Source organism: Balearica regulorum, chromosome 1 (genome assembly GCF_011004875.1).
Source record: "Balearica regulorum gibbericeps isolate bBalReg1 chromosome 1, bBalReg1.pri, whole genome shotgun sequence".
In the NCBI taxonomy this organism is placed as follows: Eukaryota; Metazoa; Chordata; class Aves; order Gruiformes; family Gruidae; genus Balearica; species Balearica regulorum.
Genome location: NC_046184.1, coordinates 100,611,860 through 100,637,362, shown reverse-complemented (window position 1 = coordinate 100,637,362; position 25,503 = coordinate 100,611,860). Strand labels below are relative to the sequence as shown.

Below are 25,503 nucleotides of genomic sequence, written 5' to 3'. Positions count from 1 at the left end.
ATGACCAAACTAGGCAGGAGAAAAGCCACCAAGCTACCCAGCCTATGAAAATGGGATTGACAGTAAAATGTATGATCCTGCAGATCACATACACATGAGCTGCCTGAAAAAAAAATCCAGCTGTTTGTCAATTAAAAACAATGCCTATATCTTTCACAACAAAAAATTAATAAAATAGTACTTTGGCAAACCACGTTCTTCAAGTACTTTCACAGCAGCTGAAGTACAACCTAAAAAAGATGGATGCTTTCACAAATCAAGGTTGAGAGGACAAAACCCGGCTTAGTGAGTTCCATACCCACACTAGCTCTATACAGCCCCATGGACTAACAGGAAAAGTCCTCCCAACCAACCATACCTGCTAAAGGTCTAAGTTACATGAGAAAGTGTTGATTAGTGAACTAGCATACTATAACAAAGCCTTCCATCTGTGTTCCATACAAATGAACCACATACTGGAAGAAGAACAACACTCAAACCTACTTACCTATATTACAAAGATTTTTATCAAGCGTGACAAAGCTAACCACAGTGTCTTTCCTATCCAAGGCTTTTCTTTGCTACCCAAGACACACCCAGCTTCTCTCAGCTTCAGACCATAGTTCTACATGTTATTGTGGTATTTCTTTAATTATTTAGCTGTCTGCCACATTATTGATCATTATTCACATTCCATATTGGTCAAATGCTTTTAATTTGTTTAGCTCAAATAAATGTTAACTTCATTACTCATGCCCTCAGCCAGTCTCTTTTGAATTCATTTATTTATTAAGTCTTTAAGAAAATGAAAAAGTATTTCTAATTGTTATGACATTATGCCCCTGTACTGATGACACAAAGGTTATCAATTTTAAAATGACCTCTATACCAGCAGAGAACAGAGAAACACTTTTTCTGAAAAAGTTTCACATTGCAATACAAATGATAATTCACTTGCAGTAAAGGGCCATTGCCCTGTGAATAACTTGAACGTTATGCTAAACAACAAAAGCACTAAGTCTTCTTAAATCACAAGATCTGGTAAATACATTCCCCATTCACTGAATAACAATAGACCCATTATGTTTAGTTTTAGGCATTTGATTCCTATCTTTTCAACAAAACGCCTTTTAAACGTCTGCCTGTATGCAGAACCAGATGCTGTAGGTGTACCACTTGTCCACATGGAAACCCTACACATGGCACAAAGCTGCGGAGGGAACGACAGTAATTTTTGGAGGCTAAGCTGTATAAATGGGACTGGAATCCCAACTACTAACTTCTGAAACAGAAGCGATAGAGACACAGTAGATAGTTTAAGCTTAAGATAAACCCTTCTTTGAAAAATATGAATTGGTTCCATTTCATTTCAATTAACTGGACAGGTAAACATCTAAAAGGAGAGGAATCACTGTGTCAGATAAAGACGGTGACAAAGAACGATAATCCATCTGCTCATTACCTCCAGGAAGAAAGGGAAATTTAGCGCAGCAAAAGCCCTTGAATTTATCTTGAGGGTGAAAAACGTGATTCATAGCAAATCTGAGTAACATCAGAAACACAGCATACATACATTGTCCATTGCTGGTAATATACCACTCTTGCCAATGGAAATGAATTACGTATGTGAGTATATTATTATCAAAGTCTATACCTTTGTAACATGTTTGATTGAACCAACTGTGAGGTTTCTTCGACGATGTTTCACGCCTGGAAGATCCCAAAGGTGATCCAGCACAGTCTCCCCTTCTTCTAGTACATATTTCCGACCCTGGAACTTTGGTTTCTCATAAAAAATCCAACTGTAATAATGATATCATGAAGTAAATTGTTGCTGTTAGATAAGACTGTCATTATACAGCACGTTTGCTGGAAAGCTCAGTACTGAGCTCTTCTTATCAAGCCAGCTATCAGCCCTTTCTTATGCTGTCCCTCAGTAGTCACATTCATTTTAGATAAATAAGAGGCTTGTACTTTTGTGCTTTAGAAGTAAAATATACAGTTCTCCTCCTCCAGGATGTAGTCTAACGTAACTTAAAATACTAACTGAATAAAAATACAGCTAAACCACAATGTAAATAAAAAGCCTTATATTACTATAACAAATATATTTGACACATCAAAATATGTCCTGTTCAAGCAGATACTATGCAAGGCATAAAACATAAACATACTAATAATGGCATTCAGTATTTCTTAGATGTGAAAGAAATGTGTGCAAAACCAAACAAGGCTACCTCAAAACTACATAAACGTGACATGCATTGTTACTATGGCTGACAGTCGGAAACATTCATTGTAAGCACCACCAATTCAACTCCAATGCAACAACTGGCACCGTCCCAGCCCCAGCTTCCCAAAGTAAACCGAGAAACACTCGCAAAAATCTACCTTAAAGGTACTTGTATATTCTTCTGCAACCACATTCCTCTAAATGCTACATTATAAACAGCAGCTGAGACTGTTCATTTTACGGTCCTTCTGCAACAGCTACAGTATCATGAAACTGAACTACAAAAAAGCCATTTTCTTTGGCCTACACATGGTTCTAGTGATGGTTATGGCTGTACTGTCTCAGCACTTCAGGCAAGAAATCTAAATGTACTTGTGGTTCTATTAGAAACTTCCTGTTTGAAGCTAGTTCCCAGGAGAAACAATATTTTTATTTGTGCTGCAGCATTTGAAGCCTTGTTTCATGCTTTTTTCATTGGTATCATTCTGATTACAAAGAAAGAAAGAGACACTCTTGCAGATCAGATGTGTGTCATAAATAAAAGAGATGAAAATACAAGAGAAACACACATACAGTCTTTTGGAAATACTCTATTTAAATATGACCTGAATTTCTTACCATCCTCTAATTATCCTAAGTAATGCTCCAATGGGAAAGATCCAGGACGTGGTATCTAGCACATCAGAATGAACTTCTTGTTTACTTTTGTCGCCATAAATATCATAAATAATAATCTGAAACAATATACAGGTTACACATTTTCTTCTTTTATGAAACACTCTATTGAACTAAAACAGCAGTTGCTGACAGAAGTGCAGTAAAATTACTAGTGGTAGGATTTTTAATAATATAAACTCATTATTAGCATGTGCAAGCATATGCACCATTAAAATACAGAAAACTAGACTAACAATTTCAGATGCTTTTCATTCAAAAATTTTGGTATAACAAATTATTCCATGTATCATGTTCATCTATGTGACACAAATTCTGCTTACCTTTCCTGGTCTTGGATTGCATTTGAGACTTGCCCTGTCAATGAGGTTCTGAAATTAAAAGGACATGGAAAACAACTATTAAGATCTACAACAATAGCACAAAGCACAGACAGGTTATTCTGTGCCCTCTGTTCCTCTAAATGTATGCAAATATCACTAGCAGAAACAACCAAGATTTGTTTCACTGTCATTCAGAGTTGGTATAAATAGTTCAACAAAAACAATCAGCAGAAAGCAGCAAATGCTAGAAAGGCAGAACTACTATGGAAGTTGTAACTTCTGGAAATGCACTGCCCTTTCCCAGCAAACAATAAACTGCATGTCTTAACAGTAGCAAAACCAAAACAGACCTCTAACACAGACTGAAATATTCCCAACTTCATGAAAAGACGTTCTTTTTCAGTTATGCATTTGGTCTATGTGGCCTTTTCAGTTTCTAAATATTGGAAGAACTGTTTCCGTACTCTCATCTGCCATAGTTTTAAATAAGCTAAGAAAGAAATGCTGATTTACAGAAGCAGCTATATTACATACTGGCTAACTAAGCTACAATTTGTAGAGACTCTGTAGAGACTCAGTGATGAAACAATTAAATAGCCCAGTAAGCAGAAATTTGTATTTTTTGGGTAACACAGCTCTACTAATCTCAGCAGTGAAAGAAACAAAACAGTAATTTTCATACAAAAGGCAATTCCATAATCTTCAGGTTGAAATGTCCTTAACATGGACAAGTCTGCATTTTGCTATTATACAGATTTGCTATTATGCATATTTTCCTATTATATTTTCTGTTCACATATTCTGTTTTACAATTAAGTCACTTTCAGCCATGTGCTGAACCAAGAATATTATGTTTTTAAAATTACTTTAACAGAACACTTTTTTTTTTTTAAAAAAACTGTGATCTTAAACAGCCTAATTACTTTTGTTTATGATAAAAGAATTAACCTTAAAAAGGGAGGAAGGAGAATAGGGAGACAACAATTTTGAATCTGGGCTAATCTCTTTGATGATTAATATTATGTGACACAACATCTTACCGCTGACAATTCTCCCAGTTTTGGCATGGTGTTGTCTTGAAACCAATGAATCTTTGGCTGCAACATATCTTGGAGAATGCTTCCAAACCTGGTCCCCTTCTCAGAGGAGCAATTGCTGGCAGATTTCAAATACTGGTAGTATACACTTGAAGGAGGACGCTTTAGAGCAGCATCGACTTTCTGTGAAACTAGCTTGCAAGGTGTTTGACTGGGAGAAGCCACATCTGGAAACTGTTCTGATTGCTCCTTGGAGTCAAGTTGTTCTTTTGAAAGAAAAGGTGATTGTCCAGGAAACAAAGATCGATGTTGGTCATTTGATTGAATGGTTGTTTTTAAATTCCCTCTCCACTGACTGGACAGACAGTCGTCTTCTCTCCCTACATCAAGTATATTTCCTTCATATGATGATTCTTCTTCCTCCTCATCCTGCACTCCCTCTTCCTCCTCGTCATCCTCCTCTTTACTGAACTGAGTAGTAAACTGTAAGCGCTCAGAAACTGACTGGAGAAGGGAAAGCACAGAAGCGTGTTCAGCGTTATCTTTAGACATGCCACCAGGATGGCCTTCTGGCGACACATCTGTGGAAAGCAAGTCTTCTTGGGAGCTGTCGTCTTCATATATTGGAGACAAAGAGAAAGGATATACTCTATAGCGTTTGGCCTCCACGCTCAGAAATGACTCTGAGCTACGGCTATCTGTTGCTTCATTCAACTTGTTACCCCTCCCATAAAGACAGGCTGGCTCATGTTTATTCTTTGCTCTTTCACACATTAGATGATCTATATTATCTGAAGGCAAATCAGAAGAAGAAAGCGAACCAGTTTGCATATCATCAGTTGAGACAGATTTATTCTCGGTTTGAAGGGTACCTTCATAAACGATAGTAAAAGAACTGTTTTCCCACTGTTCAATTAGTGGGGAAAAGGTCAAAAGATCTGTCGATTCCTTAACGTTGTCACTGCAGTCCAGACCATTTTCTTCAAGTTGATAATTTCTTTTCATGTCTTGATCCTTCATATGTACCTGCTTCAGATTCTCATTATTTTGGACAAAGACTGCGTTGAAGCAGTCTTTCCCTTCACTGTCCTCTCCAATAACAGACAATTCAGGTATAATAAACTGTGTATTTAATCCAACATTAACCTCTCCTATCTCACTTGCCCCTTCTGCTAGTTCCTCTTTATTCTCCACTGCCTTTGAATCTTCTAAGGTTGCTTTTACTTGTACAGGTACTTCTTCTGCAGCCTCTCTTCCACAGTGTTCATACAGACTGTCCTCTGCACTGCTTTCCAGAGACCTCCGAGGACTGCTTTTGTCTTTGGATTCACTCTGCATGCCAATACACTCTTCATCAGGCATAGAAGATGACAAATTAACATTTACAGTTGGCAGCAATCTGCACTCTGGCATATTTGTATTATTACATGAATCTTTTGACTGCAATGACAGAAGCATCTCTTCAGTCACAGTAGCATCTCTATGTATTGAAGGTCCATCAGATTTTCTACTAGTTGCTGATACTCTAGCTTTGCCACACAACTCCGCTGCAGGCAGATGTTCACACACCTTTCTATTGTGTCTCTCTTTTGCTGGTGTCGTAAGATCCGATTCTGGCTTTGCTGAACTACCAGTGGGTGGAAATCCATTTGTTTGACATGTAAATGCATTATTTGGTATCTTTTCACCTCTTTGGGGCCAATCTATGTAATTTTCTATACTATCTGGAAGTAAAGGAGGACCTAAGCAATCTGACTTTTCACAGTTTACTGCTACACTCCGAGTTTCCTCCTTCTCTGTTGGTTCCTGTGTTTTGGCAGGTAACTTCATATCCAGGTTTAAAATTTTTGGGGTTTCAGTCTTAGGTTTAGGCTCAACCTTTTCAGAAGGTCCTTTACTCTCACTGCCTTGCCATGGACTGGATGCCAGTTTTTGTTTGGCTGAGTTAATGACTTCATCAATTATTTCTTTTGCTTTTAATGCTAGTGCACTATGTAGGTCAGTTTTATCAGGGATGTAAGATAGTATCTTTTCATCTTGATTATTTGTATCCACTGCTTCATTTCCTGTAAATGAAGATGAGCCTCCTCCATGGCTCTCATTAAAATGTTTTAATGACTGCACAGCTGACTGGATGTCTTCTGCTTCCAGCTGTACAGTTCCAGCTTTCTGATCATTTAGAATACCCGTATTTATTAAACTGTCCTTGCTCCCACAAAGCTGGCAGACACCAATGGCTTGTTTTGCTATTATTTCTTCTATAGCCAAGTGTAAAACTGAGTCCACTATTTCCTCAGCTTTTCTACACAAAACAGCAGCATCCTGGAATGTAGCGCGTTCTTGTCCCTTCACATTGGTATCTTCCCATATTTCCTCAGAACAGAGATCATTTGAATCTGCAGGTGCAGCACCTGTTTGATCACCTGTCGCAGAAGCGGTTTCTGAGATACCAGAAGCACAGTTACAAAGACTGACCTGTCCCACAGCTTTTCTGCATGTGCTCTCAGTACAGGCTGACTCAGATGTCATTTCCAAAGATTTCCAAGGACCGACGGGTGATGTCATTGCCTCTGCCAAGACACTGCTGTCAGCCTGCGGTGCAGAAGAGGCCTCCTCTGCCCCATCGCTAGCTCTGTGACTGGAAGAATTACTGTTCCCCTGAGCAATGCCCACTGTTTCCAAGGCAGAAACAGAAAGATTGGAGGCTTCTCTGGATCCCAGAGTAGGTGAAGTGGGCCTGGGGATGCAAACACTCCCCACATCTACTCCGGCAGCAGAGCTATCAAACGTAGCTGGAGTAAGCTCAGGTTCCAGAGAATCAGCCAGGCACAAAGCTCTCAGGTCTCCTGAGCAAAGTGGCACCTCAGTTATTCTGTCCTCAGGGATTATTCTCCTAGACTCAGGAGCTGGAAAAATAAAGCTGTCCTGTTCAGAAGCAGCAGACCATCTAGCAGTCTGGCCATTTGCAGAGTTAATGGCAGGAGAAGGCATTTTTCCTTGGTTGTCAGATGAAGAAGCAAGTACTTTGGGTGATATCCTAGGCTTATTACTGTTTTCCTCCTTGGAAGAAAAATTAATACACCTATCTTCAAAAATGGGTGGAGATTCAGAAATTACATCTACATCAACATCTTTTTCACAGATGAAAGCAGAATGGTTGGTCAAAGGTCTTCCTCCATATCTCAAGGCAGAATAAGAAATCTCCAGATTGTTTTCTTGTGGCTTAGAAACATGAGAGGAAAACTCAGAGGTGCAATCTCTACACTCAGAAGGAACAAGAGTAACCTCAGTCACACCAGTCTTGTTGATTTTAGAAGCAGGAGTACGATCATTTGTCCTGTCAATGGTGATTAAAGGGCAAGGTGCAGGCTTTGCTGTGTTATCTTCTGTGAGTGTAACTAATGCCTTGGCAGGAACAGCTTCAAGGGAAACAGGACCATGGTTGTGGACAGGAACAGAGTTTTCTGAGAGGCTCATCTCTACAGGCTCAAAGGATTTGCTCTTCTCATATTCAAGATCAGGACAAGAAAGTGTCTCCCTCTCATCTTTTAAACTGACTTCTCCTTTCCCCATAGTTTCATTTTTGGGCTTGCAACTAGGATGAAGAAAAGCTGAGCAACAGCCTCCAGTTTCAAAAGAAGACTCGTAAGTAACAGAAAGAGGTGCTGTCAGCTCATTGAGGTTAGATTTCACACTTTGACACCCATCTATGCATGACAATACATTGGCAAGGTTTTCCACTGCAACCTCAGATAAAACCTTCATTGTTTCCACACCCTCAGTTTCTAGACAAGGTAAACCAGACTGCTGTGTGGCAGTATCCTCAGAATTCTCCACATGGATTAACTGGTGATCACTTTGTATGTGCGTTGGTTTCCCTAACTCACTTAGTTCTTCATGACAAGTGCCCCTGTCCGTGACTGTATCCTCATCATTTTTAATAGATGACACTGAAGCAGTTAGATTACCTGTGGCTATAGATTTTTCTCTTTTGGACTCCGTGCTAAGCAAAGCGGGTATTTGTTCATTAAAAGGTAAAAGAACAGTAGCAAAAAAGTTCTGTTGATTTTGCTCTCTTTCTACAGCTGCCACAATTTTCTGTGCATCACTTTTTCTTGGATCACTATGTTTATTTGCACTACCTGTATCCTGATCTGCTTGCTGCTGAAATGTAGTGCTACTGGAATGAAGCATCTGGGCATCCAATGCTAGTGCCAAGTCACTCTCCATTTGATGATTACAGCAAAATTCTTCTGTACTCACCTGTAGTTCTTCATTAACTGTCTTATTTTTTGGTTTGGGTGAATGTAAACTATCATCCTGCATTTCTTTTGTGGACATTTTATTAACTGTTTTACTACAATAATTTTCTTTATCAAAGTTAGAAGTGGCATTTTTATCTGCCTGAAACAGAGCTTCTGCTTCTCCCAGCAGTCCATCTTTACCAACCAAATCATTTGCAGAACTCATTTTAAAGGTACTGCTAATCTGGGAAGTGGAATTAGTTAGGATCTCACTGTTTCTACTACTAGATGACAATAACGAATCTAGTGAATAAGTCCTTTTAATTTTTGTTGCAGCTAAAGCAGGTGTATGTTTTAAGTCTGTCTCATGGGATGATTCAGTAGATGAAGTTGTGGCCTTTGCAGTTATTTCATATTTACTGCTACCCAAGCAATGCTGAGCTTTACCAGACTTTTTCCTTCCCATTTTAACTGCAGAAGAATTTACTACGGCATCATCTTTGGGATCTTTACCCTCATCGTCTTGATTTTCTTTTAGTAAGTGTCCTGATTTTGGAGGCACGCTTGTTTGGATTTCTCCATTTTCTTTGACCACTGAACCATTTCTGTTCTCAGTACTTTCTTCTCCTTTTTGAGCCATTTCTGATTGATTCTTCAGTAGCTGCCTAATCCTTGCAGAACCTCGATATGTTGCATAAGTGACTGCGGGTGCTTCTGGCTTCCGTTGCATCTGCCTGTAACAAGGATCATCATTATCAGCACAAGACAGACTATCTAAATAGCTAGTGTGATAATAAAGGTTAACACCAACTGTAGATGATGTACAATACTGTTTTCCTCCACAGGTTAGCACAAACTGTAGATTGCATGCAACACTATTGTCCTCCTTTTTCTGTTCTTCCTTAAATAGAGGTTTATGTGACAAATGATACATACACTACCCTTTACTGAAAAAGCCAGCTTAAACCATAAGCAAAAAGTAGCTGTTGCTATTAACAACTTCCATCATTTGCTTTCAACTAACAATGGAATCACTATTTACAAATGCCACTGCAAGTCAACATTAGCAGTTACAGAAATAAGCATACTTTTGTGAAGATGCTAGATCTTCAGGCCTATACTTTAAAACTAAAAACAAATACTGTACTCATGTTCGTTGAAATATTGAAATATTGAAAAGTTTAAATTTTCACCCAAGCTCTCAACATATTGTTATGGAACAGGAGTAGGAGAACCAAAACACGTGGAGAGAAGAAAGTATACAACAGAGGATGCTTTCTGAACCACAGGACAGTAAGTAAAGACAGTGAATAGAGATCAAGTAGGAATGAAGACTACTTGAATGCTGGAAGAAGTATCAAAATGAGAAGCCTAGAAATGTGACAAGGAATTGGTAGATCTAGCCATTCATCAGTCTTAAATTTAGTAGCAAAAAAAAGTGAATGGAAAAACTAAAAAATGAAAGAATCATCATGGAAAACCTGTGATGCTAATCCTTCACTGCTCTTTCTGATAATACTAAGAATAAATTCAGAGCCTGTCACTTTCAGTTTTCTGAAGAAGCAGTTTTTCCTCTTTCATAAAACTAACAGACATCACAAATACTCACCTTTCTTGCTAATGCTTCTCTCTTTCCCACCTATTTTTTTGTCACTTAAAGAATTCTTGCAAAAATCAGGCAGTGACAATATGAACGTGACTGTCAGCTTTTCCATTCCTCACCTTAGGACAAAGCAGACGCTCAGACGGTGCTTAAACTCCATTCTGCCTCAGCCTCCACCTAAACTAAGAACAAACCCTTTCAAACTCCTATCCAGTCTGACCCTATGCCTGCTAACTCGGTGGCTGGAAGTGGCCTTTCACCTGCCTGGGAAATAGTCACGCTCCTTTCAGTAGGGTCTCTTGGAGGGGGAAAAAAGTGTTTGCTAAGATTTTGGTTTCTAATATAAAAGCATTGCAATAGGTAAAAAATATCTTAATAGCATCTTTAAAAGCTCTTTGCAGCTTACCATTAGTTTACATTTATTGAGAAGCTATTACAGCTCTAGAGTTGAGAACACATAATTTAAGTGAGAAATAGAACATAAATTTACTAAGGAAAATGGAACAACAAAATAAATAATTTTCTTTATTTGAGTATCATTGAGTAACTGGAACTTGAAATATTTTCTGTATGGATTCTAAGTATGTACTCTCTCAACAGGTATAGAAGAATATAAAAATGGAGTGGATTTACCAATCTAAAATAGAATGCCTCTTCTGTCAAGGTTTTAGAGGCCCAGATTCTTACTTCAATGTTAATTTTATTTTGAAGAGGGAACTTCATATTACTTAAAATCACAAGTAAGCTCCCTCCTTGTGCAGCATTTGCACATGCAAAGAGTACAAGTGAATTAAAAGTGAAATTATTCATATCCATAAATATTAAACCAGAGATATAAACAGTCATTTATATGCATGTTTTACCCATGCTAATGCCCAAATATATGAATATGGGAATTTAGACATTGTGAGAACTTGAAAATTAAGTTTGTATTCAGATTAAATTCATTGTAATCTCTGATGAGGCTACAGTAGAATCTCAATATAGGGTTTATTAGCCAGCTATATTAAGCCATAGAGGAAACAGGAAAGTCGTGTATAAATAGCACGTCTCCCAAGCATTTGCAAACTTAGATGCCTACATTTAGTCTTCTATACCACTAGCTTGGTTTTCAGAGATACCAACAATGGTAGCTGCTAAACATCACATACACCATTTGCTAAAGTTGCTGTCTTCAGCATTCACATCTCTTCAAAGAAACGTACACATTTCTGAGTGAAAGAAAACAAAACACAGTTGGAGAAAGGGTAATAGAGAAAAAAAAAATTTTTTTTCTTTCCTTTAAAAAAACACACTTTATTTTCTACTTTTTTACTGAAATCTTTACATTAGAAAATATTTTGCAAAGCTCCAGAGATCCTAAAATTCTCAGGGGAAGGATCTGTTGAGTTCTACATACAATATATTCACTCGGCATCAAACAGTCATAGCCATAATAAAAGTCTTAAGAATGTAAGACCTGATCATGCTCTCATTTATAATTTAACCTTACTAAGTAACCTTTCCTATTTCAGTTAAGTCAGAATAAGGTCAAAATGTTTTAAATAATCATTATTAAGCTTTTAGAAAAATCTATCAGCTGTCCCATACTTTAGCTCAAAAATAAAAGCCAGTCTACAACCGTCTTGAATATAGATAAAATTTCTTTCAAGAAAACAAACAACACAGGTTAGCACCAATTCTTGAAAAGGAAAACTGTAATGATATGTGTTTAAAGTGAGCACATTAACAGTATTGCAAAGTACCAAACACTCATTTCCACCAAACAAGGCATTATTTTGAATAAATGGCTTGGTGACAATTAACTTCTACTGAGTGTCTTTCATTTCATGGTTGATATTTTGCCTGATATGCAGTGGAAAGAATTCCGAATTTATCTATAAACATGTGGTGAGAACTAACACTCTGGCAAACCTGGAAAATGTCCTTCCATTTGTCTCCCATATCCAACTTCAGCTTCAAATTTCTCCCATGAGCTCAGCAATTCTTAAACCCAAAGCACTCAAAGAGATGAATAGGTTAATTTTACAGAATATTGCCGACACAGGCATGACAAGGAGAAGTCAGGATGGGGTACTATATTCACGTTCATTTGAGCTACAGATCCCAACAAAGAGTTATTCCATTTATTATACATGGTTAGGCAAAACAAATGTACTCAGAAGTACTCAGTCTTTGCCTATGTGGTGCCTTTTATAACTTCTCTCAATTCTTTTTGCTCTCCATTTGTCTTCTGAGGGAATTTTATGCTCTGATTGATCAATTTGAAATTTGAGCAAGAGTCAGAGCAATCTGCCCTACGGAGCTCTGTGCACAAACGCGATCCTGACTAGCACTGGCTCCAGCACCGCTTCAGCTGCAGAGCCTCATCCTATAGCTGGCCTCTGCCGGTGTCTCCTAACACACAGCTCTGCTTTCCTGCAGACTTGCCTCTACCGAGAGTTTCTGCACTGGATGCTATTTTAAAATAAGGAACCAACCTCTCCTCCACAGACATGGCAACTTCAGATCTGTGACCTTTGATAAAGAATTTGCTGTTCAGCATATTACAAAAAATTTGCCAGACCTTTTAGTCCTACTGCATTTACTTTTAGAGCACACAGAAGCGTGTTCAATCTGAACGCTCACACACGAGAAGACGTTTAAAAATGAAAACCCATGTTCCTATGTGGCAACAGCAATTCAGCTGTAAGTCTTATGAAACACATTTATAAGCAGGCCGTGTCACAGAAAATCTTTTGAAAGTGTCACTAGAGACTTGTTTCACAGACATTTAAAGTAACAATTCATTTCTGATCACCAAAAGAATATGTCAGTTCAGAACTTACCTTAAAAACTCTTCGTAAAATTTTTTTTCAACCCATATGAGGATAGAGATGAAAGCTTGATTATACACAGAACCCAGTGTGTATTCTGTGACATATTTCAAATACTGGGAGATTCCTTCTTTCCCTTCTTCACAGGAAGCTATTCAATTCCCTATAAAGCCTTAATTCAGTTTCACAAAAGACTATTTGACGGCAACAAGAGAAGATGTCAACATGAGTTACATTAAATTTGTCAAAAGTAGGTGCTTGTAGAGATTTCTACTATTCTGAAAGAGAAATAAAAACTTCAAGGGGGGCTAACTCAAGGAGGAGAGGGGAATATCTTCTGACATCTGATATGACAGACATCTTGTATAACTTGCCCAAAAAGTGGCATTAGCTATAAAACAATCTTGTTGGTTTTGAAGCCCTGAAGCAGGAGGAAACCTATTACCTTGAATGCCTCATCTCAGTGCATCCATAAAGACTATGTTGTTTGCATCTTTTTCAAGTGTACGTCACCAAGATGGTCACCTCTCCAATCTTTGTATTTGTACCATCTATTTTCAAAAAGATGGAAGATCATTCAGCATGATACAGTACTACATGGGTGCAGCATCTCAGATTCCCAGGTAGCACAGCTTCATTTGCACAGCACGGCTTCTATGGTAGAAAACCCTTACAACCAGCATCACTGCTTAGCTCTGGGCTCACTAGCTCAGGCTCAGCAGTGCTGAAGCATGAGCATACTGTTGGCTGGCCTGTTTCTGCAGCATGCAACGCTTGGCTTTCCCAAGACATGCAATGGCTGTTTTTTTCCTCCTACCTCACTCTTCCAGATATTTTCTCCCCAGCTGTCTCCTGCTTTTTCAAGCATACATGTGTACGTTTCCCCTAACGTCCTCTCACAGACCCCGCAGAAGTAGCTCCCAGAGCAGAGGGATCTGCAGTCTACAGACTGAAAACCACTGATCTAAATCAGTATGTCTCTTGTGGTTCCTGTCTACCCCTCCCTGACTATTTTAAAATTATGCTATTGTTTATTTTAATTTTTTCCATTTAGCTTTTTTCCTACTGCATACTTAACTGACAACTTTTTTTTTAAATTATGTTAAGGTCCTTTGTCTGGAAACAACTGTCTTAAAGTCACTTTGAAAAACCTTCTGGTGGAATACCACTTCCACAGCCAGCTGGTTTCTACACTCATGTCAGATCTTCATAAATGGAAAAAACCAACAGCCTTATTGAAAAAAAAGACACTGTGGGCTAACTTAAAAGTTGCCATATACAACTTAGATGAAAGAATATGATTTTTTAGCCAGAGGAGATAGCTTCATGATTTAAATCTGAAGTTTGAAATATCTAGTGTCCTGGGACTTCACAATGTGTATTTCAAAAGGTCAAAAGTTTGGTTGAACAAAGTGATTTGCACGCAGTTGATTTTGCAGGAAATTTCAACGTTAATGTTCCATAAGGACAATTAAGAGTCAATGACAATTTTAATAAAAACAAATGTAGTGTCTGTGACCTTGGAAGGAATGTTTTTCCTTCCCCTTGCCCTTCATGGTACTACTTTCTGATTATCTTCCACATCTGGGAAAACAACACTGCTCTCTGACTCTGAAGGAAGAAAGCATAGATCAAGGCTGGCCCAAACCACCAGCAGCTGAAAGACCAAGAGCAGCACAAAGGGCCTGGGACCACTCCCAGTTCTTTGCTGCCATCTTTCCCCAGTACCTGGCAGAGGCCAACCCTTCTGCCCCATACCAGTGGGAAGTACCCATGCACACCAACCTGTCTCCCTTGGCCCCCACACCCCACGAGTTTCAGCCAGCTCCCCCTCTCTTCCCTTGTCACACAGGTGTATTCAGGTGCTCAAATGCCTTTGACTTGTCTCTTCCAGGGAGCATGGACAAGCACGGCCTGTGCTGCCTCTGCAGCAGCTTGCCATGTGCTGCATCATGTTGATGTGCAAGGAGGGGTTATAAGATGCTGCAAATCCCAATGAAAAGCAAATCACATTCAAAAGCTGGATGGCAGAAAGCTACCCTGTGAGAGATGGCCTCGCCTTCAGGCACCAAGCTCTAATATAGGCTGGAAAGGACTGTGGGAGATTGTCCAATTCAGTCCCTGCTCCAAGCAGGGTGAGGCACATCAGGGTGCTCGCAGCCTCATCCTACCACTTCTGAGTACCTCTGAGAATGGGCCTTTGGGACAGGAGCTCTGTGCACACACCCCAGGGTTTGACCACCCTCATGGCGAAAACGTTTCCCAATATCCCACATTCCCGTTGCCTCTTGTCCCAACACAGCGTGTCTCTGAGAGAAGTCTGCCTCCATCTCTTCTAAGGTCTCTCATGAGATAGCTGAGGACTAAGGTATCCCTTTAGCCTTCTCTTGTTTAGGCTGAAAAAAGCCACTCCTCTTGGCCCGTCCTCATATATAACAAGCAATTAAAGCTAGGACATGCCTCTACTCTCAAGCAAGAGTGAGTCTAGCTTCAGATGTGTTAAGGAAACAAAAGGGTTCAACTTCGGTATGCCAGAAAGAGATTATTCTTCCCTTTCATGTCCACTGATGCTAGGGGGAGTCAGGCAGATGTATCACCAGGAGATTTCACTGGGATCTGCTTCTGAGCACTGCACAGATGCTGTGTTTGCTCTGAAGAGGCAACCAAAGATGACTACATCTTCTAGCAGCCCACCTGTCTACTTAAAGCAGGAACCTGGCAATACACTCCCTCCAACGATACTTGCCACCCAACAACAGTAGACAAAGGTGTGAGGATTAAGCCCTTATTGACAAACAAAGGGCCTTAGGAGGCTTGAATAATTACATTGCAGGTAGAAAAAGAGTTCCTTAACTTCAAAAATCACACTGTAAAATGCTGTTTCTAAGAAAGTGTCTATTAATCAAATATATCGCACAGCTGAACAACCCAATGAAAAAAAGCTCAGTGGAAAAAACAACCTAGTGAATTAATTTTCAGCTTAATTAATTTAGCTCAAGTTTGCTTCATGCATGTGCTATGAACTACTCCTAAACTAAGAAGCTTTCATCCTTCAGAAACACAAACATCCTTGCTTTGGTGCCAGCAAGAACCTTTCTTTTGGCCCACGTCCCAGCTCTAGGCAGGTACCCGCTCTGGCAGGCAGGCCTGGGCCAGCATGTCTCCTACAGCAGAGCCCTGAAATTCACCCACCCCCCTGTTGAAATGGGTAAGTAAATCCCAGCACAGCACCTATCTTAACAAGGTCTCAGTTGACCCATGTAGGCTTCGGTTCTCATCAAAACTTGAAAAGTCTGTCAGTATTATTAAAGGGTAGCTTGTTCAAATCAATGTATGCATAGAGATGTGTCTGGAGGAAAAGATTTAAGAATAATGAAGCCCTCAATTGTTATCCAACCTACAGCTAAATCCTTCCATGGGAGTTTGAGTATACCCCTGCAATCACTGCTGGAGGCCCCTCTCCTAAATTCACCATGAGAATTATAGGCAGGATGATCCTGATCCTTCTCCAGGACAGTCTTCTAAATCAATTTTGGGCCATATTTGGCTGTCCTAGAAGGGTGGAACTACCCACACAGTTTATACTCTTCTCAAGCGGTACCAGGTCACTCTCAGCAATGACTCACTGTCCATCTGAGCACCAGCAACTGGACAATGCTGCACTTCCACAGTCGGTTTCTGAAGGCAGAAGCCAGAAAGCCACTGGAAGACAAATTTCTATGTCCCCCTCCTCCTTCCCCATCCCCCCACCCCGAGATGCATACCTCTGCCGTCTGCTCCTCCTGCTGCTGCTTCAAGTGTCTGTGTAGCAAATTGCATCAGGGAATTAAGACCAAAAGTAACCGATCTAGGTCCAAACAGCAGTGCTTGCAGGCATGCAAGGCACGTGCTAGCAAGACCGCTCAGGCTCCATAGCTGTCCTGGTGTTCCCCAGAACCACCACCAAGGCAAGCAGCTGTCTCTCCCGTCTCTGATGGGCTGTATATTACTATATAACTATATGTGTTTGTCAGTACATTGGGAATATTTATGCAGATATTACTACAATAGAAGTAATCATCAGAGTGCTCTTATTCTCCTCTTACTGTCATCACCCAACAGATGTTTTCAAAGGTGGATGAACACTGCCGTGTTGTGTATACACTTACAGTTTTAAATATTCAGGTCCTGTACGTAAAAATAGATCCTGGGCTGGCAATTACAGAGAAGGACACAGCTCTGATCACAAGACCAATTTGATTTCAACAAATGCAGCAGGTTCCCCACTCTTCTACATTATTTCTCAGGAATTACCTGGTGAGACCAGCGCTTGGAATCAAGTGATTTAACTTCTGTTGATTTACTCTTGATTGTTTGCCAAAGGCATCTATTGGGAAAGATGAATGCTGCTGCTACTGACTGAATCAAAAACACAACACAATCCATCAGACAAATTAAGGGCTACATTTCTGTATCACCACAAGCCTGCATCTGACCAGTAACACAAAGGTGAATGACAAGCTCTGAAACAGACATGTTAACCAGAATTATGTAGATCTCATGGATTTTATCAGCTGCATATCTAACAAAATAAAAGGACAGGATTTTTGACAGTACTTAGATGGGAAATACTACACAATTAGATGTGTAGCAACAGGTTTACTAGACTTTAAAATAAAATAATAAAAAAAAAAAATCACAAAACCCAACAATGTATAACATAGTAGAACTGTAAACGATCGGAAACTTGTCTCTCCTCAAGGCTACCTTCCCTTCTAAGTGAAATGGCTTGCAATGCTCTCGCTAAATTATTACGAGGACTTGGCTCCTGGTAGGGTGTGAAGTGAAAAAGCATACTGTTTTGAGCATTTGCTTTTGAAACCACTCCCTCTCCTCTTCTACTTACAGTTAGAAAATCCTTGCAGTTACAGGGTTGGGAGTTCTTTCTCACTTCCAAGTCTGCAAGGTCCATAACAGAAGGGAGTAGTCAGGATCTTAAATATTTTGTTGAACTGGGGTATTAGCAGTGGTCGGGATTTTGTAATCAAAACGTTTAGAGTGGGTACAACTTTGATTTTCATCTTGTCAACCATGTTCAGCAATGCAAAAAGGCTTCTTGCTGAACTCCAGGACAAGCTGTGCAGTTTCACAAGTACTATTGTTTTGCACATCACTATATGCAACAGCCACTTATTGTTACTGGATGTTCCAAAAAAAAAAAAAAAAAAAAAATCTACTAGAAGATAGGCAAATGGCAAGTAGTCAATTTTTTCATGGCGGGGTGGGGGGGAGAAATAAATTGTTAGAGTTATGTTCTCAGTCACCCATAGAGAGTACTGCCTATTACCATGACTGATATTCTTAAGAAGACAACAGGTGTGTACTGTAGGAAGTCCATTCTCAGGAGTCTTAGAGAAACAGCCTCAATTCTGAAGCCAAATTGTTGCTTGTTAATGAAAGGAAATATTTGTGTAAGTGAAAGAGTTTTACATTATAGGAAAGAAAGATAATGGGGGCAAATCCATGTTTTATATTTGTCACCTACTGTATGAAATCTTGATCTCTCTCACATAGACTTTCAGCAGTGAGAAATTAGGTGAAGTGCATCCCCACTGTTCCATGGTTTTATTTTTAGGGCTTATTTCATCAGCTAAAGGCCTGATTTTAACATCATTAAGGAAGAGTGCAAAGGCTAAAACTAAGCGTGAACTTTTCACTTTTATACTCACCCCTCTGTCACTGGGGACTATTCTACAAAAAAGTTGCCATCTTACCCAAGGAAGAGATTTTTCTACACTTAGTAGCAAATACCTTACTTTGCATTTTTCTTTTCCACTTATAGCCGAGTAAGCATTACTTTAAAACTGTACTTTATACTTTACTGACCTCACCCCTTCATCATTAACCTTTTGTAGAACAGCACAAGCCCAATTCCTTGCTTCACTTCTCAATGGAAAGGCAATATTCAACCACCCCAGATAAATGGAAGACTAAAGGAGGCAATAACTGGAGACTTTGCCAACCCAACTCTCCTCCACCATCTTCAGTGCTATAATTATTACATTACTGTCCACAGTAATTGTTGCCTAGAGACTTTGCCAAATTTATCATGGTTTTGTCCTCTGTGCTCTTCCTTTACCACTTGCCACTTTCTGGATTAAAGGAGCAGAAGCCCTCAAGGTACGATTACCTTCATGCCAACCAGTTAGGGTGATGGAGGAGTAACGTGACCTACACATTTTGTCCTTCACAAACTCCAGAGACAGAGCTCATGAATTCCACTTTCCTTGGCTCAAGGCCTGGAAACTTGAGTCTTTACCAAACACCAGGCCTCCTAGTGAGGGCAAAATTAACCTCAGTCTACAGGTCAGAGCAGTTTGATTTCCTTGTATTTTGCAAAATATTGCTTTAAGGATGGGAGGTTAATGAAGTTGTCTGGGTAGAGGCATCTGAGACCATTTGGTAGGTATTTTAGTTCTGAAAGGTTGGTTGGGGTTTTCTGGTTTTGGGATTTTTTTGTTTGTGGGGGGGGGTTTTGTTTGTTTTGGTTTTTTTAAAAACAACTCTAATGGGGATTATGCAATCCAACAACTGTCCCTCTCCCGTATTGCAACCTCTTCCCTAACCACAGATAACCTCTAATTTAATATTTAACAGTAGTTTAGAATTAACAAATTCATTTAAATGTTCCTCATGACAGCGGAAACAGTTGTTAAATTAATAATGCAGTGGTCTTAAGGATCTGTAAAGCCCTCAGGTTCAATTTGCCTCTACAGAAAACATTAAATTGCAGTTCAACATAACAATCAATGGAATCAATAGTACCTTTTAATTTATATGGATCCCTAGCACGTCTCATCTGTCTTTTGGGACCCAGTCTTCAAGAGATTAACAGACGACCACATTCATGCCATTCCTTCCCTTCACGATATCCACCGACCTTCCTGCTCCTTTGTGCTACATCTTTCCCCCCCATCATTATCCATGTGCTTTTAGCACCCACTTCCAACTACTTCTTAGTAAGTCCTACCAACTGACAGCAATCAGGAGCACTTTTACAGTTTAACTACGCTAAATCAAAACCAGTTAGTTAATAATTAGTAAAGAAGCCAGCTAGTACTGAAGAGAAAAAAAAAAACCTGCTCTACATCCTTTACATTTTTATAAACTAGAAGAGAAAATGGCATAATCACATCCATAACAAAGAGGAATCCTTGATTCAAACTTTTTAAAAGGTAAACAGTGCAAACCTCTGCTTCTGCACTGTCATTTCAATTTTTCTTTACTAATTGCTTCAGAAACAGTTCACATTGTGTAGTCAGCAGAGAAAAACATACGCAAAAGTTGCACAGAGATTGTCTAACTTTTTTGTATCCTGAGCCAAAAAGGGCAGAACGTACACTGTACTTTTGAGAAAGAGTTTAAAATGAAAATGACTGGTTTAATGTTTGCCCAATTTTACAACAGCTACAATGAAAAAAAAAATCACAAATTTTCTTCCATTCAAAAAGTTATTGTCCATGGAAAAACTTCATTCTGTATAGACCAACACACCCCTACCTCCAAACTAGCAACAAATTTTTATATTCTTGCCCAACAATGAAACAAGTAAACTATAATGAGAAAAATCTACAGTGATTTGCATAGGTTATCTAACAGTATAGGACAACGTTAAAATATGGTCAATTGAAAATGCCAACTGCAACTTTGATTTCAACAAAACCAAAATAACTCAAAAGTACTTGCACAGGGTGAGGAGGTTCACTTCAGCGACCCACACCTTTCGAACTCTGCAAACTTTTACTAATGCCAAAATTGAGCCACATTGTTCTGAAGAATTCACAAAAAGCAAATGAAGACAGAGACCATCTGAGCCTCTAAACTATGCATACAGACTGCCCAGCACATTATCAGTTTACTGCTCAAGATCTACTCAAATGCTGCAGTACAAAATGAGCAGAGCAGCAAAAAAATCTCAAGACGTTCTATCACTTCCACTGCTCCTATTCACAGGCCTGTAGGTATCAATAAAATGGGAAAGCCAAACAAAGCCCATGTGTACACTTCAAAAAGCCAGCAGCAGAGGTTTCTACCTGGAAGGAAAGATGTGCACCAGCTCCTTATTGCATCAGCCAGGGGACTGGGGGGGGAAAAAAAGACTTGACTTTGCAAGGACTGACCATGGCTGCCTCTCATCCACTTACCTGCTGGCTCCGATTGCCGTGTTTAGTTCACCACATATTGGGCCATCAAGATTCATATTTGTCTGAATAGAAAGGAGAGGCTCAAGGTAAGTTAGAGGCATACAGCCTATAAGAGGACTGACTTTGTTGGGGAAGAGAGTAAGAAAAAAAAAAAACCTGCATAGAGGACAGACTACCACTGCAAACTGAATGATACCATCAGTAGCTGTGGGTGGAGAGAAAAAGCACAAACATTGAAGAAAGTACAACAGAAAGTATGCTGAGAGGGATGTGATATGGAAGAAACTACATGGAGCAAAGCAAAAAGTGTAAAAGATCTATTAATGTCTACTGTCTTTTTTGACTAAGCTCTCTTTGAGGCAAGGAGTGACTTTTCTGGTATGTCTGCACAGCCCCTGGCACAACGGCACGCAACTTGCTGGTTTCCAGAGCACACTACAGAAACAGCAAATAGCAGCAAGACATTGATGCAGCAAGCCAGCCTGCCCAACAGGTTTTAAGGAATACACAGTTTGTTCAGGAACTAGACTGGATAACATAATGCTCCTAGGCCTCTCCAGGTAACAACTAAGGGGAGGAGAAATTTTCTCCTCTATTGATCAATGAAGTGGTGGCACTGGGCTGCAACACGCAGTTTGGAAAAAGCGTCAGTCAGATGTGTGCTACTACAATAAGAATCTGTAATAAAAACCAGTTGTCCACGTCACAGCCTATACCAGAGTACTCACGAGAACAAAACCATTATTAATTACAAACCGTACTGTATTTTGGTGGTGGAAATACAGTCTTAAGTTCACCTGAATAGGTATCACATCTCCTATTCATATCCTGATCAACCATTACATTTATAATGTAAAGGTAAATGACAGACACCTCAAATCATTAGTCTACTGAATAATAAGGACAGAGTGCTGGAGACATCCCCAATATGAAAGTAAAATTCATTAAGCAGCTACTTTGGGAATCTCTGACCTCCTATATGGAGGTGAAACACTTCACATGCCACAGATATATATACTGAACACAACTCAAATTAGTTTTCAAACTCAAAAAAAAAGGTGTTTCTTCTCCATACATCCTCCCATTCTGCAATACAAGCAGGAGCACTGTGATAGAATTATCGGTTAGTCCAAATCATTACTTTTGGCTAAAATTTGAAATAAATATCCTGGGCAGTATTGAAAATCTGAGTAAACATGACTTACAGATTCATTGCCTGTGGACAAGTTCATATGCTAGACACCTGCCAAAAATTTGACAGGTACCACACATATACACACCTAACTCCAAACTTATGCTGTACTGGCCCACATATAGTCAAATATTCAACCTAACAGCTACAAATGTTTTTGGAATACTATTGCCTGTGTTTATGCCATGGTCAGAAAGATTTTGTAATACATAGTGTGGACCACAGCCAATGTTTTTGCTTTTCTACTCTCAAACACACATTGGTGCCCTTGGCACCATTTTTTTGGAAATACTACACGACTGTTAAGGAGGTTCTATATTTAGTCTAATTGAGTATTTTACATAAAATTTTTTACATTACAGGAAAACCCCAAAGAACAAGGGGAAACAAAACAAATATGCAAAAATCACCAGGTCAAATAAACCAGGAAAGAGAGTTCAAAAATGAGGAAGCCTTACTTGCAGAAGTAAAACCACTGAACTAGTGAGATATAAAAAGGACAAACATTCAAACCTTTATTTAGCCCACAATATGGACGGAAATAAGCTCTTTACGTTTTCTGGTTTTTGGTTGTTTTTTTTTTTTAAAGTAGATCTACACTACTGAACCTATTTCTAAATGCCACATCTATAACCTCTCCTAACACTTAGATGGACATACACTGGATCTATCCATAGTCAGGAGACTTCTAGAAAATCATCTTTAAAGTTGTATTTTGTTGCAGTCAACTTTTCCCCATTCATTTAAGGTAACGGCTGCTAGAGTTTTGCACAACGTTGAGTCAAGGACACTCCAACCATCCTTAGAAATGACTGTCATACACTCAATGGAACTTAGCCAGGGTAGTTCTGTGTGCACACATACACGCACAAACATTAGCATATTTAGTATTAAATTATAAAACTTACTTTTGCACATCTGCAGATTGTTTCCAGCCTCCTTGCAGATCCTGTGAGGTATCTTTCCCAATATTAATTAAGACGGCATCATCTTTGTTTACAGAATCCTCTTTTTTTCTAGCTGTAGAACAGATAGGCTCTTCAATTTTTGGACGCTTTGGCTCTGTCCCCTCCAGAAGAGTATTTGTGTTCTGTAAATCCTTTTCACATCTATTGGGTACATCTTGGAAGGTAGAGGGTTTAGATTCTACCAAAGAAGATTTTGTTGCAATATTAAATAAGCTTCCAAGAAAATGAAAAAAACCTTCTCGGGGTTGCTTGTCTTTATCTGCTGGTTTGATTCTAGGAGTCAAACTAGGAAGGCTGTTAGCCTTTTTCAGCTCCTCCTGAATTTCAGACTTGCTAAGTTCTTCTGTGGAATGGTTCTTCTCTTCATTTTGACAAACCTAAGATAAATACAAGCAGCACATAAAGAAAATGTTTCCCATCATTTTCCCACCTTCCCAAATTCCTTAATTTTGATTTGATTCTATGCATTGCATTCCTTTTGGAAGCTCTGTTGTTTAAAGGTTCATTTTAAGATCAAAGCCCTGTGCTCTCTTCTCTTTTTGTACTAAAAAAGTCCCTATTCTTCAAAAAGCCAAAAGGACTACATAGACTAGAAGATTCACAAAGCAGCTGCTGTGGTAGTAAAGCACAGAAGGACAGATGGAGAACAATTGCTTCAACTGACAGGAAACAAAAAATATGAGGAAGAAGCAAGGAACAATTTTTCACACCATTGTATTACAAGTAAATAGAAGAGTTTCTTATTTAATAATAGGGCACATTGAATATTATTTACTCACATATATGTCCTGCCACAAGATTATGAGATTAGGTTTAAAACAGAACTTAAAAAAAAAAAATGAAGTCAGCTTCCAGCAGCTCTTTCTTAAACGAAGGGAAATTACACAATGGCTTATTAGCAGACCGATAATTTATTTTCTTATTGTTCCTGAAACTTCTGACTTTTGTTATGGCTTCACATTAGGTGCCACTCATCTACCTGGTCCCGCCATGCATTACACCAGTAGGAGGAATCTCACAAGCTGGCAGACTCACAGTCTTGTCCTTTCAGGTTATATTCTGAGCTCAATTCAGGTGTATCATAAAGTACTTCAGACTCCAATCCGCTCAAAAAGCACAGCTTCATGAACAAATCTATACATGCTTGTGAGATGAACAGCTTTCAGCTTGCAAACATACACAAGCACACCACAGCAGAACACAAACGTAACATAGCCTTAAACATAGAGTAAGCCGCACTTTAAAAAAAAAAAAAAAAAACCAGGAGATTTAAGAACAGAATTTGGATAAGAAGAACTCAACCCATGTGCCAGAGATTAATCCTGTTCGCAAGCCTTAGTAATCACGCGTTGCATCTTTTGGCCAGCTTTTCCTCAACTCCACAGGCAGTTAACTGCACAGCTCTATTTCCAAATCTATTTGTAGTCTCACACAGCTCCATAGTCTACCATGTTCAAACTGCACAGTTTTTCATACAGCCAAAATCCTACACCACTACCCCTGCACCCATGACCTTCTGAACTGCCTATCAGCTGTATCAGCTAACTGAAAATAATCAGTACTAAGACAGGGCTTCACCTCATTTAAACCACCTGCTCATTTCTTCCTTCAACTCAGCTAAGCATCTACCCCCAGGGGTAAGACAAGCTCTGTTACTCACCAATATATGCCCTTGAATTTCCTTGGCCTTAGCTTCTCTTACAGATCCAAGAACTGCTGCCCAAGCCCATGCTACTTCTGCCAAGACCATCTGCCCAAAAAGATGATGCAACTTCACTAGTAGGCTTCACAAACACCACACGTAGCCATGTTCTCAGCTTCATGATCTGCAAATGCTTTTTCCCTGGACCAAAATTTTCTGGAGACCACCTCCCATCTGGTAGTGGGTGCCATACTGTATCTGCCTACTGTATCTTTACAGTACAATCCTTGTAATTTCAATCCCTGCTTCAACCCACTTTATTAAAGCAGAATAAAGTTACCTTGGCTTTTCTTAGATGAAACCTATTCTCATCAACAGGAGTGGGAAAGGAGAACATGAATAAGAAGTCCTATGCAAATTTTAGTTGAGTCAACAGTATCTTTGGACAAGAGTAATTGTTTCAAATTGGATAACACCTACCCATCTGATCTAAGCAGAAAGCTACTATTTTCATTAGCTCACTAATCCTATTTCAACTTCAAGATATATTTGTTTCAAGTAACCTAAAATAAGCAAGTAAGCTTATTTGTTAATAGTTCATCTAGGAT

General features: G+C 39.2%; 1 protein-coding gene across 1 annotated transcript in view; it reads right to left on the bottom strand.

The window, feature by feature from the left end:
• Positions 1-25,503, bottom strand: part of CRYBG3 (crystallin beta-gamma domain containing 3) — a 96,896-nt gene that overhangs the window by 43,434 nt on the left and 27,959 nt on the right. Inside the window, exons 4-8 of the mRNA XM_075757931.1 lie at positions 23,194-23,630; positions 4,251-9,225; positions 3,211-3,258; positions 2,831-2,946; positions 1,634-1,781 (exon numbers count right to left, since the gene is read on the bottom strand). Of these exons, the coding sequence (XP_075614046.1) occupies positions 1,634-1,781; positions 2,831-2,946; positions 3,211-3,258; positions 4,251-9,225; positions 23,194-23,630 (5,724 nt within the window). The remainder of the gene's footprint in view (positions 1-1,633; positions 1,782-2,830; positions 2,947-3,210; positions 3,259-4,250; positions 9,226-23,193; positions 23,631-25,503) is intronic.